The sequence below is a fragment of the Cercospora beticola genome, chromosome 9 (assembly GCF_033473495.1).
Source record: "Cercospora beticola chromosome 9, complete sequence".
NCBI lineage: Eukaryota > Fungi > Ascomycota > Dothideomycetes > Mycosphaerellales > Mycosphaerellaceae > Cercospora > Cercospora beticola.
The window spans coordinates 994,373-1,012,812 of NC_088943.1; the positions used below are offsets into that span (position 1 = coordinate 994,373).

At 52.0% G+C, this 18,440-nt stretch overlaps 9 protein-coding genes across 9 annotated transcripts; 4 read left to right on the plus strand and 5 right to left on the minus strand.

The window, feature by feature from the left end:
- Window positions 1–1,102: 1,102 nt before the first annotated feature.
- On the plus strand, window positions 1,103–3,664 carry RHO25_012622 (uncharacterized protein; the record flags this gene model as incomplete). The annotated part of the gene is made up of 1 exon (XM_023603921.2): window positions 1,103–3,664. One exon carries the CDS (start codon window positions 1,103–1,105, stop codon window positions 3,662–3,664), a length of 2,562 nt encoding a protein of 853 aa, XP_023450181.1.
- A 173-nt stretch (window positions 3,665–3,837) lies between these two features.
- On the plus strand, window positions 3,838–5,084 carry RHO25_012623 (uncharacterized protein; the record flags this gene model as incomplete). The annotated part of the gene is made up of 2 exons (XM_023603922.2): window positions 3,838–4,682; window positions 4,739–5,084. 2 exons carry the CDS (start codon window positions 3,838–3,840, stop codon window positions 5,082–5,084), a joined length of 1,191 nt encoding a protein of 396 aa, XP_023450174.1.
- A 2,029-nt stretch (window positions 5,085–7,113) lies between these two features.
- On the minus strand, window positions 7,114–7,596 carry RHO25_012624 (uncharacterized protein; the record flags this gene model as incomplete). The annotated part of the gene is made up of 1 exon (XM_023603923.2): window positions 7,114–7,596. One exon carries the CDS (start codon window positions 7,594–7,596, stop codon window positions 7,114–7,116), a length of 483 nt encoding a protein of 160 aa, XP_023450437.2.
- A 2,784-nt stretch (window positions 7,597–10,380) lies between these two features.
- On the minus strand, window positions 10,381–11,160 carry RHO25_012625 (uncharacterized protein; the record flags this gene model as incomplete). Its single annotated transcript, XM_023603924.2, has 1 exon — window positions 10,381–11,160. One exon carries the CDS (start codon window positions 11,158–11,160, stop codon window positions 10,381–10,383), a length of 780 nt encoding a protein of 259 aa, XP_023450524.2.
- A 791-nt stretch (window positions 11,161–11,951) lies between these two features.
- Window positions 11,952–13,904, plus strand: RHO25_012626 (uncharacterized protein; the record flags this gene model as incomplete). The annotated part of the gene is made up of 1 exon (XM_023603925.2): window positions 11,952–13,904. The coding sequence occupies one exon, from the start codon at window positions 11,952–11,954 to the stop codon at window positions 13,902–13,904; it is 1,953 nt and encodes a 650-aa protein (XP_023450523.1).
- A 273-nt stretch (window positions 13,905–14,177) lies between these two features.
- Window positions 14,178–14,708, minus strand: RHO25_012627 (uncharacterized protein; the record flags this gene model as incomplete). Its single annotated transcript, XM_023603926.1, has 1 exon — window positions 14,178–14,708. One exon carries the CDS (start codon window positions 14,706–14,708, stop codon window positions 14,178–14,180), a length of 531 nt encoding a protein of 176 aa, XP_023450522.1.
- A 425-nt stretch (window positions 14,709–15,133) lies between these two features.
- RHO25_012628 (uncharacterized protein) lies at window positions 15,134–16,114 on the minus strand (the record flags this gene model as incomplete). Its single annotated transcript, XM_023603927.2, has 3 exons — window positions 15,134–15,435; window positions 15,500–15,925; window positions 15,982–16,114. 3 exons carry the CDS (start codon window positions 16,112–16,114, stop codon window positions 15,134–15,136), a joined length of 861 nt encoding a protein of 286 aa, XP_023450521.1.
- Window positions 16,115–16,686: 572 nt separating this feature from the next.
- PUP3 (proteasome core particle subunit beta 3) lies at window positions 16,687–17,424 on the minus strand (the record flags this gene model as incomplete). The annotated part of the gene is made up of 3 exons (XM_023603928.2): window positions 16,687–16,936; window positions 17,000–17,348; window positions 17,403–17,424. 3 exons carry the CDS (start codon window positions 17,422–17,424, stop codon window positions 16,687–16,689), a joined length of 621 nt encoding a protein of 206 aa, XP_023450077.1.
- A 360-nt stretch (window positions 17,425–17,784) lies between these two features.
- RHO25_012630 (mitochondrial 54S ribosomal protein mL59) lies at window positions 17,785–18,339 on the plus strand (the record flags this gene model as incomplete). The annotated part of the gene is made up of 1 exon (XM_023603929.2): window positions 17,785–18,339. The coding sequence occupies one exon, from the start codon at window positions 17,785–17,787 to the stop codon at window positions 18,337–18,339; it is 555 nt and encodes a 184-aa protein (XP_023450527.2).
- Between the last annotated feature and the right edge of the window lie 101 nt (window positions 18,340–18,440).

The window sequence follows — 18,440 nt, forward strand, 5'->3', positions numbered from 1 at the left end:
TCGCTTAGCAAAGCGAGGTGTATATGCCTCAACGGGACTTGCCAGGAGACACGTGGGAGGATGGAGAGAAGTGGCGCGCGGCGTGTCCGGGCTTGCATGAAAAGTCGTGCTCCAGCCGCCTGGGGACTCTGCAGACGCCCGCCCGTTGAGCTCTTGTCGTGCTGTACTCTCTGCTCATCTCGCACAAATGATGATGAATCATGCGCGCGCGGCCGGTTCGACCATGCGACGGAGGGCAGCAGCAGGATGAGTGTATGATGAGAGGCAGGAAATAGCACGCCTCCAATGTAGATCCGCCTACATGACGTTTGCGCAACCGGACGCTGCGAGATCCGTGATCATTTAAACTCGGCGCGGCGAGTCGGCTATCGCTGTGCCCATGTCTGGAGCCGCATCGTGCCACACTTTGCTGCGACGTGGTTTGACGCGCTGACTTGTGCTATCAGACCGACTCCAACTTGCATTTCCCGACTGGTACGTGGACTTGCCCAACGCGGACGGTGGCTCCTTCTGCCTCGACTGCAAGAGGCGAATCAGACTGGCGCAGCGCATCATGCAGTGCAGTGCCGGAAAGCCCTCATCACCACTCGTCAAGCACGCCCGCCGCCACCAAAGGCTGGCCCAGCGCCTCGGCCTCGTAGGCGAAGGTGTGGCCTGACAGGCCTCTCATTCGAGACATGCACGGGCATATACCAGCGCATTCGCGCTCGGTGCCATGCCTGTCCCGGTGAGATCTGGATTCCCCAGTCGCTGTCTCGAATGACCTGTGAGACCGCCCTCTGCTCATCATCAAGACGCGTGTTGCGCGTTGTATGAGTGCATCGGAGCTCTTTGTATACGTCCGCGATCCCTGCAACAGCACCACGGCTACGTCTCCACTCTGCACGAATTGTTGGCTTTCCCAGGACTGCGATCGGCTTCGGGGAGGCCTTGCATGAACCACTCTGTTGTACCCAGCATGCATCCGGTGCAGCTCCGCCAGCTGCATATCTGATAAACAATTCTCTACCTACTCCAATTGGTACCACTCCACTTACTCGGGACAAGGCTCGCTCGAAGGAGTCGACGCTGGTCGGTCGATTGATTAATTGTGCATTCTGATATGGCGACGCAGCGGGAGCCTTATGTGCGGTCTTTCACTCTCGACAGCGTACCGACAATCAACTCTCGTGGCGAAGTTCAACACATTGGCCGTTTCGATGGCATCAACAACAAGACTGAGCATTGGGACCACTTACGCAAAGATGAAGAGCTGTGGTCACAAGATGCAGATTGCCTCATCCACTTCTACGCAGCCAACACTTCTCGCCGTGGACCGAGTCTCAAAATACCTCTGAAGGTCGTCGAGCAAACCAAAAGTCGCTTCCTGCTCGAACAATGCCTACACAGGCCGGCTCCCGCTAGTCCAATCAACAGCGAGGACGATAACTCCGATAGTGGTTACAGCGGGTCCGTCAATGGCAGTCAACATGGCAGCTTTGAACTGCACATTCCATCGCCGCCGTATCCAACCCGGCAACAAGCTCATACGTTTCATCTCACCACGAGGAACTTCTTCGCATTCCTGCTCGACGTGCCATTGGTGGGCCCGACTCTTGGTACCGCACTCACTCAGCTGTGGCATCGGCTTCAGCTTTGGCAGGTCGACGACACCTGCGAGTCAAAGTTCCACACGTACTGTGAAGATCAGGGCTATCTGAGCTATGTGGAGAACCCGGACTATGCAGCAGCATCGTTGTATTTTGCAGAGCAGACAAAAGCGAGGGAAATGTGGTCGGAAACCTTCACACACTGCGTGGGCATGTATGAGCGACTGGTCCATAGTGAGGACTATGCTCGACTGTGCGACGAAACAAAAGACATGCTGGCGCGATCCGCAATTGACATGAAGGCTCACATCGTCGGGGTGACTGAGAGCTTGGGCACTTTCCTCGAGGAAGATCTTGGACCAGAGAAACTCGGCTTGTCGAAGCAATTGAGAGACCATCTCGACAGGTTTCGAAGTACCCTGCACTTGTTCTATGTACACGAGATCAACGGCTACTTCCCTCCGGACGCGAACGATCCTTGGGGTAAGCGACTGTGGCACGGCATGTACGATGACTTCCACAACCTTTACATTTACCTGGCAGACACAAAATCTACCGACGAACATGCTAGCATCTTGGGCTCTCAGGGCGGACTATGTGTGGCTCAGAACCTGAATGCGTTTGATCACCGCCACGGTTTTATCGCTTTGCCATACACAATGCCTCTTCTGCCGGAGCACCAAATAAGTACACAGAGCTGGACCGCGGGACCTCGCCGAACTTTCGGATCACTGCGCGTAAAGCGATCGAACACAAACAGCCCGCCAAAGTCATCTCCAAGGCAGGCGCTATCCAAAGCAAGTAATCAGAGCGACAGCAGTGTGACGAGCAATCGCCTGGTGCAAGAATACATTCGTTTCGAGAATCTAAAAGATGAAGAGAAGGTTCCGGCAACTGAAGCTCGCAAAGTTCGATGGATCCTGGTATACAGCGTACTGCAATTGCTAATCAGCATCACCAAAGCGCCAGCTGAGGTTCGTCATACGCAAGGCACAACTTATCCCCTCTGCGTTCTGGATTCAGCTTGTCCCACATGGCCTGAAGATCACTTGACTGTTCCGCGACCCGAACAACACGCGGCGCAGTATCTTGCTGCCGTGGAGGAAGTGCGAAAGTCTTTCGAGGAGGACAGGATCTCGATCCATCCTGACTGTGAGGCAAGCTGCGCCGCCGACTACTTCTCCATGAACTCGCTTCCAAGAAACGATCCTAGTCCACCTCCAGCAACCGCCGCAATTCCTCCACTCAGAAGGTCTTTGACTCTGTCACGTACTGCTTCTATACGATCCAGTGTGAGTACTCTACACAGGTCTGTGGTTGGCAGTCTGGCGCGAAGGAACAGTTCGCGCAGAAACAGTATCTTGGCGCCTTCTGCAAAATCACCAACCCAGGGCACCTTCTGCGAGACGCTTCATGAGTTGCAAGGCAGTGAAGTTGGCGAGTCTTCTCCTGTTGACAGTATCATGAATGTCGACTCAAAGTTCGACGAGGCGAAGGCTGTGCCGTTCGAGCAGCAACAGTCCAAGTGGACAGATGCTCCAGCTCTAGAGATGCAACAGCTTTCTCTCACCGAATCTGCAGTGCCCATGAGAAAGTTGCGCCACACGAATGGAATGCGACGACACAAACGAATCAAGTCCCGATCAGGACCTGTCAATTGCGGCACTTCGCTTTCGGAAGAAACATTGGATTCTAACGCGCCCATGGATCTGCCTCAGAAGCTCGCATCAGATCTTAGTACCTTTGCGGGATTCCAATTTGACTTTGACATACCGCAGAAGACTGCAGACTCGGACAAGCAGAAGTCTACAGCGCCGCCAGCATTATATCATGAATCAACCCCAGGCAAATGGGCAAACATCAATGTAGGATGTTATGAGCCCACTGGCCAATTCACGAGAAAGAATCGAGTGGCAAGTGACGCCTCGCTTGCCTCGATAGCCTCAAACACGAGCTCCAACTATCCAGAAGACAGTTTACAAGCAGATGATATTGAAGAAGAAGATGTGCGCGGAAGAGGTCGCGTCAGAGGTCTCGGCAGACGACAGCATTTGGCTTTTGTTCATGTTAGATAAGATACCCACTCCTGCGATCGATGCATTTTTGTAGCTCTTAAAAAGACCATCATTCTTATGCTTTACTATCGTGCCTCGTTGCAGTGAACTCTTCAATTGATCGCGTGAGGGCATTTTATCGGCGAAACGTGACCCACTTGCCGCCGCGGCGCCGGCCGCTGCAGGGATAGGCAATGGTTGAAGCCACACTTCAACTTGAGAACGAACTTCTCCCAGAACATCATCAAAACTTCAACAAAAACCCACCACAGGACATGGACAAGCCCAACCCGGCGGAAGGTCCAGATGCCTTCAGCCGGGTACTTCCTCTTCCCTTTCGATTACAATTCGAATTCATCCTCGGCTTCTGGTTCTGGGCTCTCAATCTCCATGGCTTCCATCTCCTGAATATCGACATTTACACGCTGATACACTATCCCACGCGACCGACACAGGATGAGCCGTCGCTGCATGTTTCTACGTACCGGCTTGCGACTCTATTGAGTGGACTCTGGGCAGGGTCAATTGTGTTATTCTGGTTCTTGACGATGGGCGATACCGATCTGGTGATTGCGTACGACTGGATTCCGAACTTGTTGTTCTTCGTCATCTTGGCCGTTTTCTTCCTCCCTCGACTCCCATGGGCCCGAAGAGTCTTTGGCACGAACAACGCGCACGGCGTTGCGCGATTGTTCACCGGTCTGATCCGATGCGCCCCAGGAGGAATCGCGAAACCCAAGGGGGAGAAATTTGGAGATGTTCTGCTGGCAGATGCTCTCACTTCGTATTCAAAGCCCATTTCGGAGATTTTGGTTGTGATTTGTATGTCTTTGAAGGGGATGCATACGACGAATAAACCGGATCGCGCTTGTGGGCATGAGATTATTGTGCCGTTGGCGATTGCGTGGCCGTTTGTGATTCGGTTGCGGCAGTGTATTATTGAGGGGCAGAGGGCGAACGCGTTGAAGTATGCGACGGCTTTTCCGGTCATTATTTTGAGCTCGATTAGTGGCAAAGATCCGACGTGGAAGGTGTTTTGGTATGTTACGGGACTTGGTGCGATGTGAGAAATTGTACTGACATAGTATCCCACAGGCGTCTGGCAGCTCTCGTCAACTCGCTCTACTCCTTCTGGTGGGATGTCAGCATGGATTGGGATTTGACACTCCTCTCGAGACATCGCCATAAGTCTCCTTATGGCCTTCGTCAGTACCGGATTTTCAGGCAGCCAGTCATCTACTACTTGCTCGTGGGATTCGATCTCGGTCTACGTTTCGCGTGGTCATGGAAACTGTCGCTTGCGCTGGTGAAATTGGATGGCATAGAAGGCGGCATCTTCCTGCTCGAGATTCTGGAACTTACACGACGCTGGGTTTGGGTCTACTTCCGAGTCGAAACAGAGTGGGTCAGGTCTAGTGGACCATCAGGTATTGCATTATAGAGAATTAGCTTGGACAGAAACATGGTAACCGCACTGGACAAATCAGCAGCGACTGAAAGCGACTATGTTTAGCAGAGAGGCCTCAAATTTTGCCAAGATATGGTAGTATGGCCGGCACTAAACAAAATATCTCAAAGGAGACTCGTGAGTCACCCAATCGATCAAGTTCATGAATGCTGGCCAGCTGGGTGCCTAGGATTGATCAACCTTACCGCTGCCTGCCAAGAAATCGCCTACGTTGATATGGACTCGAACCCTCTTAGGTATAAAGTTCTCCGTTTCCCCTCCGCAATCAATGACATGTGCTCACCCTCGAGTCGGCTTGTGATACAAACGAGCACATCACCTGCGCCCTACCACCCATCGTCAACGCATACTGCATGGCATCCAACCACGATGGCTCGCAAAACCATTTCTCCACTGAACTCTGGTAGCATTCTGTCCTTGAAAGTATAAACACTACCCAGAAGTGCTCCTAAGGGACGAAAACTCTTCATCTCACCCAGACTTCTGAACAAGGCCCTGCCGTCCTCGTCCTTAAGAGACAGACCTTCTCTCCGAACACATTCGCACTCTCCCAGCTTCCTCTCATCAACATCTCACCCAGACTTCTGAACAAGGCCCTACCGTCCTCGTCCTAAAGAGACAAACCTTCTCTCCGAAAACATTCGCTCCCTTCCTAGCTTCCTCTTAGCAACATCGCACACAACGGTACAGAACTCCTCTGTCAGAGCCACTGTTGCAAGCTACACTCACACACATACGCATACAAATTCAAGCAAGAGCCAAGATGTCTCCGCTCTCATCAGACAAGATGTCTCAAGCCTCCCCCCTCTCCTCCCTCCTAGCCGAACTCCGCCTCGACATCTTCCGCCACGTCCACTCTAGCAGAAACATAGTCCACATCCCCTCAAGCGGGAAGATCCCACCTGAAGTAGCATCCAATCTCGCAAATACGAGGATCTCGTACGCTCTGCAGCACTGGGCAAGAGAAGCTTACCTGTAATCTCTCACGTGGAGTTTCGAGTCTGTGGAGGTTGCGATGGGGGTTTGTGGGTGCTGGGGAGAATGCGGGGATTTTGAGACGGGTTAGGCATGTCTCTATCTCTGTTGATGGGGAGGGGTTGGAGGGAATGGAGGTTATGAGGGTGTTGCAGCGAGCTGGGGTGAAAGTGAGGAGTGTGGAGGTTAGAGGGGATGTGGGGAGGGTTCTCGCATTGGGCTCTTCTGCTTCCTCTGCTTCTGTTTCTGGGAGTCAAAGGGGTTTCTCAGGCATGCAGAGTGACAAAGCTGAGGTTCTGGAAGATTGCTTTGAGAGGAGTTGTAAGGTAATGGATGTTCTCGATGAGGAGACATTTGATCTCGCGAGTGTTCCTCTCTTGCGAGTTCTGGCGAGTTTCTCTGCGCTCGAGTGTGTGGCCATGGAAGCAAGGTGCCAGCTATGCGCCGAGCACGATCTGGAGTGCGATTGGAGATTGGTGGTCTGTAGGGCGGAGTTGTACGCTCTCATAGGGAATAGAGGGCGTGTTTCGAAGAGAAGGCGACAGAGGGTCAGGGAGTTGGAGGGAGAGGTGGCGCGTTTGACGGAGGAGTTGCAGGGGAGTCAGAGGAAGGATAGTGTGATTGGATCTGACTGCGGGACGGACTTGGAGGATGATTTGGAAAGTAATGAGGAGCTTGCTTTACCTATGCCACAGTGAATATCTTAACGCAAAATATGTCCATCGCTGCTGTTTCTGAGCATTTATGGATTGCCAGCGGAGTTCGGAAACATCGGTGAGACTTTAAGGAGACTGACATCGTGCAGATCACCCTTTTCAGCCTCGAAAGAGGCTGAATGGAGGCTGAGGAAAACCCACAGTCTTCTTCAACATGAGCTAAAACCACGGCCGAGATCAGCTTGTTCCTCCGTTGCGTCATGGCCTTGAAGACATCGAATGGGCTGCACAAGAGTATGAACCACAGTCTTCCTGCAAAATCGTGGCAAGCTTGAGATTGCGTCCACATTTCGACCTCATACAAATCAGCCTCAAGACGAAACGGCTTTACCGCATCCATTATTCACGATCCAGTCGTAAGAAATGTCTTGCACGGTAGGAAATGTCAAACCACAATTCGTGAGTAAATAGCAGCCGCCTTCTTGGACCGTATAGATGCTCACAGAGCAGTCGGTGGTAGTGGCGCATGCAACGCAGCAATCGAGCGCATTTGTGACTCCCGCAATATTTTTGACGCCGTAGTTGCCGCTGCTGGCCGCTTGAAGGTAGATGTTGTTTCCGTTTAGTTTATCGGCGAAGTTGTTTGCGGCGCACTGCGCGTAGCCCGTCGCGGTGGCCATTTGTGTGACTGTTGTGGTGCTTGTGGTAGTTGTTGTCGTTGATGGGCTAGCTGTGGCTGTAGCTGTTTCAGTGGTCGTTGTGGTGATTGTGGTGGATGCATCGTTGACTGAAGTCGCAGTGACGGTGGTTGTCGCGAAGCTGGTGGTGGTGATGGTGGACGTGCTGGCCGTCATTGTCCTAATCTTTCCCGTTCGAGTCGAAGTTACTGCCGGGGCTCGTTTGGTGACGGTCGTGGTACATTCTACACACTGCGGGTACTTCTGCGGACGTAGGCAGTCTGACTTGGGCTTCGAGGAAAGCTTTGAACTTGTCGACGTTGACGCACGCTCCTCGATCTCGTGAGCTCGTTCTGCGTTGGAATCAATGGATCGCTTCGAAACTGGCCCGCTTTGGGCCCCGTGGTACGTAGCACCTGGCAAAGAAGATTGGATTGGCGTGTAACCAGCAGCAGTACCGATCGTGCTGGTAGAAGTGCTGGTCGTTGTAGTTGAAGTAGTCTCTGTGGCTGTCACCGTCGCAGTGGGCAGAGTAGTCGTGGTAGTCGTGGATTGGGTTATGGTCGAAGTGAAAGTGTCGGTCGTTTCAATGGTGGAAGTGGTGGTGTCTGTCTCTGTGGAAACAATCGTCAAGGTAACTGGCGATGGGGTTACAGTCGTTTTGCGGGCGGACGTTACAAAAAAGGTTGGAGTTATAGTCGAGGTTGTTTTGTGATATTTAGTCTGGACATTTCTGACGCGATGATTGCCATATTGCGTGGTACAAGACACGTGCGCATTGGCCAAAGCGGTTCCCGCAAGAATTAAGATCACGGAGAATGTAGGTATAGATGGCATTTTTGTCTTGTTCGACGAATTGCGATGCAGATTGCGAGTGAGAGATGTGGTTGAAAAGGCTCTTCGACTAGTAGAAATGAAGGACGATGAGTATCCTCAAGTTATAACCCTTGCTACACGGTTGCTCCGCATCCTACGCCTTACTATTTCTAGCCGAGAGTATGCATACCAGCTCAGCCAGCCACCAGCCCGCTAGATGAAATGATGAACCCTTAGTACGCGCGGTCGAACCGTAGCTAGATACCGTTTCTGTTATGTTTAGGAATAGGTGTGCCGCACGTGGAATCAAGCTACTAAACTTTGCGATCACAGCTCCGCTGTATAGTGTCAAAACCAACGTTGGAATACGTATTCAGCATACGTCAGCTTGGACTTGTGGCCGATGATCTAGGCAATGGGAATACGATGCTCTTGGAGAGTCTGTTTGTGAGCTTGCGTGACCAAAAGTATGTGTGCGGTAAATGAAAAGCTCATCAAGCTTTCTTTGAGGCGTGCACCAAGAGAGCGCTGACGAGCACGAACAGAGCTTGGTAAGAAGAACCACGATAACTGCTGCATCAAAGCAAGCCACTCGGGTGAGGACGAGCAGGATTGGTCAACAGTTGTTGTGGCGCAAAGGCTGTGTTGTTCCAGTTGAAGCGAGACAGTCGAAGAACTGACTAGTATCCCGTCCTGCAGATGAGGCACCAGATGATGTTCACTGTGCACGTGCTGGTGTTCTTTGATAGACGGATCAGGTCTTGCAATATATCGACAGGTGGATTGTCGAAGGATATCGAGCGCTCATCGACTTTCGTGGGCGCCGCGATGAATCGAGACGCTGCTCATGCATTCCGCAGCTGAGAGGACGTTCCGTGGGGAAGCTTAAGTTCACATCTGGAGCTGGAAGGGATGAGGCTTTGGTCGCTAGTGAGATGGGAGCCAAGCACTTCGAAACTTAGTGACCCAAATGAGCAAGGTTTGGATCCCTGTTGGAAGGGGAGCAGCTTAGCCAGCACGTGGCGCTACTAGAGCGAACAGAAGTAGTAGGCTTCGCCGGGGCTACCGTACAGGCATAGAATAATCCGTGTGTTACCTTGATACCCAAGGCTGTAAAAGAAAGACTTTCGAGCTTACTCTGTTCAGGCCTATTGAGACGTTTAGCAGCATATTTAGGAACTATGATGGCGAGTCCATACTTGCTTGGACCAGTCTCATTTATGGCCCCATTCCGGTGCTGGCAAGCAGTCCACATGCATTCAGAAATATCTGCATGATATCACCCGTGTCTCTCCAGCCTCGGCTTCCCTACAGAATCAGCAACAGAGGGCTGGAATTCTAGACAGATGCGGTGCAGCTTACCGTGCAGGGTCTGGCTGTCGATGTGGTGCAACTCAACTGCTGCCAGGACCGATCTGGAGACAGATATGTCTGGCTCATCGCTTTACAGCAAGCTACAGACTTGCCCAATGATGTCGTCCCTCGCTGGCATCGTGTCTATTCGAAGTTCGAGCCAGCAGATGACCTGTGGGGCGCCCTGCTTTCTCTAGGCGCGAAGGTAGTCGGGAAGGTCGAGTCGAAAATCTACCATATTGCAACCTCTCCCGAGAATCTGGCATGCATGGTCCCTCTGATTATCAAAAGACGTTACATTCTTACTCTGGATGAGATGTACGGAAGCCATTGCCAACAGCAAAGTGCTGAAGTTCCATTCGATTCCGTGAAGCCGTCCCTGATGAGAGTATCGCCCAGCAGGGCGCCAGCAGGATCCAGTGGCGTAGCAACTACGCATATGGATCTTGCAAGATCGCAAGGCGATGGAAATGTCGCTTTGTCTCAGCCGCAAGGCACAATGCCGACAAGCATCGGGCCAACTACGAAGTCAACGAAGATCGGACGCTATCATGGACAGCTCAATGTTCACTCCCATCACGGTTATGATGTTGATGCTGACTGATTCTGGGCCGAGGCTTTTCCAATGCAGCGAGTATTGCAGAGGAACCGCTATTGAGGCCTTTCGATCGATCAATCCGAGCGTCTGAAAGAATTCGACTAATCGGTCAAAACCTGGGGCATAAAACTGGACATATGGTTGCCGGCCCAGTGTGTAGATCTGCAAAGATACTTCTGCTTCCACGCTGCTCATCAACCTCTGTACACACGTCGTACAAGCTGATTCTCGTTTCCAGTCCCGTATCTATACTGCCAAATATGTGGCTTCCACTCTTGCATCAAACGGGCATGAAGGGCCTCAATCTCATCCCGCTCAGCTAACATACCCATTCTGGCTGCCAACACCTTGGTATTGCACAAGAGGGCCTCTAGATGATTATGAAAAGTGAGGTCACTACGCGTTGGAGAATTGGCAGTAATTTGTTCTGGGAAACCTCTGACAATGCGCATAGCGGACGCTAAATCCGGCGATTTCGGATGATACATATCCAATCGTGCGCATGCCAATTTGGTCAACCGCTGGGTCTTGTAGCGGTCGTAGTATTCGACAAACATTCGAAACCGGTCCCATTGGACTGGGTCAGTGTTTCTGAATTCGGGAACCGTTATGTTGTTGCACAGTTCCACCACGGCTGGTGTCAGCGACATTTTACGTTGGACGGAGCCGCTAGGGAAGCGAGCTCTCAAATCGTGAGCAGTCCAGAAATCCCGAAGCGCATTGTCGGCGGACAAGAGTCGATATTCACGTGCCTGATGAAGTCTCGCTCGAATGATACTTCTCAAGAGTGTTCCGCGCCAATTGAAGTGCCCCCCGGCACGGCTCTTACTCTCCTGTGCAGAGAAATGAGCAGTATACGTGATAGGGTCGTCGTATTCTTTCGCATCGGTCTGCATCCAGTCCCACAAGTACTTTTCGTTGCCTTCCTCGATCAACAGATATGCAAGTTCGAACAGAAATGCAGGATGGTTCATGGCGTCGTGGATGTGACGTCTATATTTTGTTTCGTCCGATCGATCAATGTCCAGCCAAAGCCATCGCAGCAATCTTCTGCCGGTCTCGTCCGCTTGTACTTTTTGTTGCACATCACCCTGTCCCATGCCTTCCAAGGTATGGAGATATGCGGCTAAACATTGGACAGCAGTGGTAACAGTGGCCGAGCCGCGCGCAACAGATGCCTGCCACACAGAGAGGGGATTCGCATTGTTGTTCTTCAAAGCTTCCAAGGCGATCGGATCAGGGACCAAGTATGAGACTTTGACCGCCAGTGGCCTCCTCAAAGCCTCTTTGCGCATACAAAATTGGTCCACGCGTTGAGTGGTACCTATCGTGCTAAGATGCCGGATGATGTTTTGAGCACGCGTGAAATTCTGGTCGTGGTAACGCAATGTTATGAATGACAGGGTGTGTCCATGGCTGAGGACCGGGCAATGAGCGCGCCGCAGAGATGGCAGACGCCACAAGCTTGCCATGCGATTTTTGGCGGTGCTCGGTTTCGACTCCGTGTTCACTCCGGAATGGGAGCCAGCATATGTAGAGAAGAATGCCGGATTCTCCAATCGAAATTGGCTGAGATGGCTTCGTCAGTGTTGTTGATGAAGAGAATCCGCACGAACAGAAGGCACTCGCTAAAGGACGGCAATCGGACATGAGATCCCTGTCAAGCCATGTGGCACAGACTTTCTGCTTCTCCGCAGTCTGATGATCACTCTTCTCCGCTCCCCACCCAGCCCATGCCTCTTGCTCCAAACATGCATGCGCTATCATGTTCACCATCCTCGACGCCGCCGATGGCAATCTCAACAGCAACCGGCCGAAGACGTCGGCAGATCGCGCCTGCGATCAGTGCAAAAGCAGAAAGGTCCGCTGCGACATGACCAAGCCGTGCCTGACTTGTGCTGCCAAAGGCTTCACATGCACCTACGATAGAGCGAGGAAGAAGCGCGGCCCAGCAGGAAAGCGAATTTCGGAGATCCAGTTGCACCAGAGGAGCATGTCTACCGGCGATCACGAAGTTGTGCGACCGCTGCAAAGTCCTCCAATGAGTGACCTCTTCCGCGTCTCCACAGCACAGTTCGATAGCAAAGGCCATCCCGTCGAGAATGGCTACACTAACGATTCGATGCCCTGGTCTGCAACGACTCTTTCTCAGGGCTCTGTCGGCTACAGTCCCAAAGGCTTTGCAGATGTCGATTATCAGCAACAACAAGCAGCAGCTCCACGCTTGGCGCCATCCGAGCACTCCGGACGTGCTTCTACTGGAGATGGCATGATGACTAGTCCGAACGGTTTTATATTCCCAAGTCTTCCCGCAGAGTCGCCTTCGGGTACCGCAGACCCATTCGTCGCTATTCTGGAACAGGAACTGCCACCTCTCGCTGAAGCAGCCGATGTGTGGCCTGCTGAAGTGAACGAGACAACCTTACTACCTTGGATCGATGTCTACTTTAAACGCTTACATCCGACTATACCGATCTTGAACAGGACGAATATCCACTCCGACATGCTACTACGCAAGCATCGCATCGAACCACAATATGGCGCCATGTTGCTCAGCATGTGTGCCTTTGCCATGACTCAACCTGTACAAATTCATGAACGAGCTTCGATGCCTTCGCGATCTGTTCAGGCTCGCATGCTAATGGAAGAATGTGTCAAGATGCGAGTTGCGGCAGATTTTGGCGAAAATCCAACAATGGAGATGATACTGACCAGCTTCTTCCTCTTCGCTTGCCTGTTTGGCAACAATCAGCACAAGGCAGCTCGTCACCGGTTGAGAGAGGCAGTGGATCTAGCATACTCTCTGCGTCTCCACTTACCCGAATCATATAATGGTCTCACACCCGAAGCCAAAGAACAGTGGCTGCGAACGTATCTGGTGCTCTCTGTCACAGAACGCGCGTATGCGCTACAGCAGAACCACGCAATTAGCTTCCGCGGTCGGCCTGGTATTACAGCTCGCTTCATGCAGGCTTTTGATCCCAATGTGACAAGCGAGTACATAGCTTCGCTCATCTTCCAGGACCAGTCAGACTCGGTGGGCATGACAGGCTTGTTGTACCTCATGGACACCTTCGATGCCATCGATGAGAGCGTCATGGATTGCTGGAACGGATTTTGTCGATTCAGTGACGGATCATGCGAGACATTCGATCGCCGCAGAGCGCTGCAAATGTTCCGAGCTCAAAGAAGAGCGCGTGAAGCGTGTATATCTGGCAACATCTTGTTTGCGCCGACAGTCAACCCGTTGCCACTTTCACAGTTACTCGAGAGTCAGCAGGCAGACATCTCCGTCACTCAATTCTGGACGCTGAATCGACTGTGGAATCTATGCCTGTCTCATCAACTCCTACGAGAACAGTCGGACCACTGGGAACTACGACTTGAATTTGCTTGTCATATCGCTCATGCCTTATTGAGCTACTGCCAGAAGCTGGCTCTGGCTTCTATGGAGGTTCATGGAGTGGGGATTATGGAGAAGGTGTTCGATATGGCAATGGGTGTCATCGTCGCGATGAACACTTCAGCGAGCTTACATTTGGACCTGGCCATCACACCTATCGAGAATGATGTGATACCTGGGAGCTTCGTCCCGGCTGGCAGTGAGATCACAATCAGACAGCTGCTCGACGGCTTGAGTAGACTCATGGGAGATTTCAGAGGTGGCGATCACCCATACAATGCGCGATTTACAGCAGCGCTGCAAGCACTACAATGAGTCTGAATGACGACAGTGAGATTGTGAAAAGCATGAGCCAAAGTCGTCGAGGAAGGTGGTGGCATCTCGAACAGTTCTTTGCGACACGACCTCACCTAGGGCCCAGCTGCCAGCTCGGAGCCTTCGCGGAAGTCGGAGAAAACAGATGCCTTTTCGGGCTGCTTCGAGGAACGGCGGTCTCATGCAAATTGGCAAGCATTCGGCTGGAAAGAGTACGAGCAAGGACAACAGCACGCCTTCATTTTCGCATCTCATGCGACGGCAAAGCGAGAATTATGGTAAAGTGTAAAACAGCGAAGCGCCCTGCAACACAAGATCGATCTTCCCAGCGGCCGCACCCCCAGGCAAAACCTGGTCAAGGCTCAACTTCGCACCAACGGCCAAACTGAACGTCTCATGGTCAAACTTCAACAAATCAATCGTCGCCTTCACCATACTAGAAAGCTGCGCCTCATCGAACAATGGCTTCTTCGCCTTGATAACTTCCACACCAGCAGGAATGCTCACGCCCACGCTATTGCTGACATTGTCGACGATGACTTTGGACTCTGCGGAGGTGAATCGCGGAGCAACGTTTGCGTCCGCGAAACCTTTGCGGTTGATTGCGTGGACTGCAAGTGCAGCGTCAAAGATTGGAGAAGATTCTTCGATTCCGCCTTGGTAAGCTTGGACAGCTGCTGTGAGTTGGCGGACTGCGGTATCGATGCCTGTGATGTCGTTGTTGACGTCTTGTGCTGTTGCTCGTTTCTGGAGTGGGGCGGCGATCGCCAGTGGTGCCAGGAGAAAAAGGTTGAGGAGACGCATGTTGGCTGTGTTGTTACGGCGAGAGTACTGTTCCCGAATGTGTTGAAGTGGTACGCTTTTGCTGTTTTGTCGCTTGATATTATTTCAAGGCAAGCAGGACAGAGATGTCATTTTGTACATCAGTGCCCGCAACGCACATGCTGTGCATGCCGAGGCGATCGACAGTTTTTACATGAACCATTGGTTCTGTCGTTTTGTCCAAGAGAAGGCGATCCGAACTCTATTTACGAACCACTTTTGCGAGCTCTGTACGCACAAGTACGTCAGTGGCCTCAATCAAAAGCACGTGTGAGAACGTGGAGGTGATCGAGATCTTGTGCTTGAAGAATTGTGCCGTCTCTATATCAATACACATTTGAACGTTAAGTAGTCATGGGGAGCGGCTCCTAAAGCCTAGATTACACATATGTTTGTGTCCACCGTGATCACATCACAGCTCTCCCACCCGGCCCTCGGAACGCACCCTCCGCAGCAGTACCATCAACGATACCGTGCACAACGTTCCTCGAGATCGGGTGCAAGATTTTTCTCGCCTTGTTCGAATCCTGACTCTCTTTGGGCACATGTTTCGATACGACACAGCCATCTGCAGAGCCACTTTCGTCACAACAATCCCAGATAAAACCCTCTTCGTATGTGGAATCACTCATTAAATCTTCGGGGAGCCCGTGGACATTCTCATCGTGGTCGGCCCAGGTATCAGCATCGTGGTTGACCTCTTTGTTGCCTAGAGATTTGACATTAGTGCTGGCTGAGCAAAGACGAGGAAGGAGCGGAATTCATTTTCGTACCGTCATGATATACACAATCGCCCTTGCGATTGTCGTTCACTTGGTACTCTGCATTGCAATTTTTGCATATCTCATACGCTTTGCGTTTCAGAGATGTAGTTGGTTGCTTTTCTTGTGTTGACGCTTCTGCTTCTGCTTCGGACCTGTCATTTGCTTCGATGGGAAGGAGAAGCCGCTCTTCTGCTAGGGCTTGGGCAGCTGGGATTGTGGTGACGATCTCCAAGAGCAGAGTGTAGATTCGGTCCTGGGTGGAGCTGTGGATAGCTTGAAGGACTGATGTTGGCTCCGGGATTGGACTTGCTACGTCGCGATAGTTTTGATGTTCTTCCAAGTTATCCAACGAAGTGCTGGAAGCAATAGAGGGTTCGCGTTCTTCCGAGCCATCGCGTCCATTGCTTGCATGAGACATTTCGGACGAGTAAGAGCCTGCTAGCCATTAGACAAAGATATGCAAGAGATTGAGGTGGCATCGATGTACGCACCGAATGAGAGCCTTCTAGCAACAGACGCTTTTAGTTCAGCTTCGTCAAGCTGTTCGTATAGTTGTTCAATACGCTCAAGACTGTCGTGGTACGCCCACATCAAAACGAGGCAGAGCTTTTCGGTGTCAGACATCTAGATGAAGTGTAGGCAAGGTAAGACACGACTGTTATTATCGTGGCATCAAGAGTTCGCGACGCGTCGGAAACGCCCTTGTCAGCGGAGAAACGCTAAGATTGGCTCAACCCTGTACACGAGCGCACGTGAAATGGCGATCGAGATTAGGCCGGAAGCTGTCGAGCGTGTCCGCTGTGTGCACCGTCTTCATGCAGTGGTGCGTCTCAAGGTCTGGTATTGAGAGTATTCAGAGCGATCATGGCTTGATCGAACTAGATGCTGTTGAGTACGTTCATCTTCAAGCACCCTTGATCGTTCGACGATTCTTCCCACAAAGCTTCGGAGCATGGAGCCGGATGGATCATTATGCTGTATCGTTGTCATTCATGCGAGCTATCGCGCAGCGCAGGGCAGAGCTATTGCAACGCTTCTATGTCGCATGCCGCTTCTCCATATGCAAGATTCTTGCTATCATACATGGGCGTGATTTAGGCTCCGAGCTGCTTGTTCTGCAATGGAGCCATATCATATCAAGCTTTGCTGCTCTTCTGGATGCGCTTGCTCTTGCCGGGCAGATCCATAATGCTCATTTAATCTTGTCGTCCCTTCAACAATCGCTTCGTGACCTTGTCCTTCTCGATAATGTACACATGCGCACCCCAGCCGGAGAGCGCATCACGGTCGACAGCACTCAGCAACGCCTGCGACATAGTCTCGAAGAGGTCCTCAGGCTCGAGATCGGGCTCCCAGAGACCTTCGCATGTACCGAAGAGCTGGTCTGATGCAGTGCCGGAGACGATGAAGTCCTTTGCGAAGTCGATACAGCCGATCGAATCGAATCTGGTAGGAAACGTCAGTATATCTAACCACTCTCATCGTGTACTCTTGCAGCATCTCACTCACCCGCAGATGAACGGCTTCCCTGTCTTCTGATCAATACCTGCCACAACAGGTGACACGAACCACGGCCCAAACCGCCTCTCATACAACGAACTCGACACCAAGTTGGCAAACGTCCTCGGGCTGATGTCTCTCTCTTCCCGTAATCTGTACATATTCACTTTGTAGCGGAACAGCTCCGACACTGTGCTGACATCTGTGGCGAGGCCTGTGAGACCGAGGTAGGTTGATGATCCGAAGGGGAAGATCTTGGGGAAGTTGTTGGAGACTGTGAGCGCTTGGAGACCGAGACGTAGATCGCATGCGATGGCTACACAGTCTTTGCCGACCATGGCAACGCAGGCACCGCCATCTGTATTTTCTCGTCAGCGGAAGCACGAGGGGCAGCATTGTTGATGCGACTGACTGATGCTGAACGGCGAAGACATGACGCCGTTTGGTAGATGTGGAGCTCCAGGCGATGCAGTTGGCGGTAACTAAGTCGTCCTGTTCTTTGGAGTTCTGCGAATCGAGGATGTCGAAGAGAAGTGTTCGGTGTCGGCGGCGGAGATGTGGTGGATGTGCGGCGGCGTTGGATGGTCAACCGCTTGATGGCAGTTCAAGGCAACTCAAGCTGGCGTAGACGCGATGGAGCTTCGTGCACAAGCTCGCATGCACAAAGCGGATGTTCCCGCAGGCACAACTCCCGCTGGTCTGTCTTCACTTTCATGTTCGCATCTCCCTCACGCACTATCCCATCGCTCTCCGCAGCGTCTGGCAAGATGAGCGCTTCAAGGGAGATGGCCACCATGTCTGCGGCACAACTGCCTTCCCGGTTACTGAACTTTTTCGCGAAATACCCTCCACCACAACTCCGCGCAGTAACAGCGACCTCCGCGGCAGTACAAACGACCTCGAACACTTCATCAACAGATCCGAATGTCGCCGCAGTCACGGAATCATTATCACAGACCTCCATGACTGACTCCGCAACGGGTGTCACGGATAAATCGTCCCACAACCCTTTCCTACCATTCAAGAACCCACGAACCGGAATCTGGCACGGCCCAGCCTACAGTCTACGACGGCAAGCAGAACTTTACAAACTGGCCGATAAATACCATGTTTTGCCACTGATGCCCATTGCGCCCAAACACCCGGAAGTTAAAGCGCAGAAACGGATTGAGCGAGGCCTGGCAGTGCAAGGGACAGGTGAAGGCAAGAGGGTGAAGGGTAAGCTGTGGGAGAGACAATTGAGGAGCAAGCTGGAGGAGAGGAGAAAGGCGATGGAGGGTATGAATGCTATGATTGTGCATTGGAAGGAGAGAGGGCATGGAAGGGGATGGAAGAAGTGGCCGAAATAGATGGCCGATGGCTTGATATGATTTGGAAAGCTATGAGATATGCATTGCACAAAGCAGCGTGAGCATATGTTGCCGAAGTTCAAGTTGCCCTACTGGAAGCG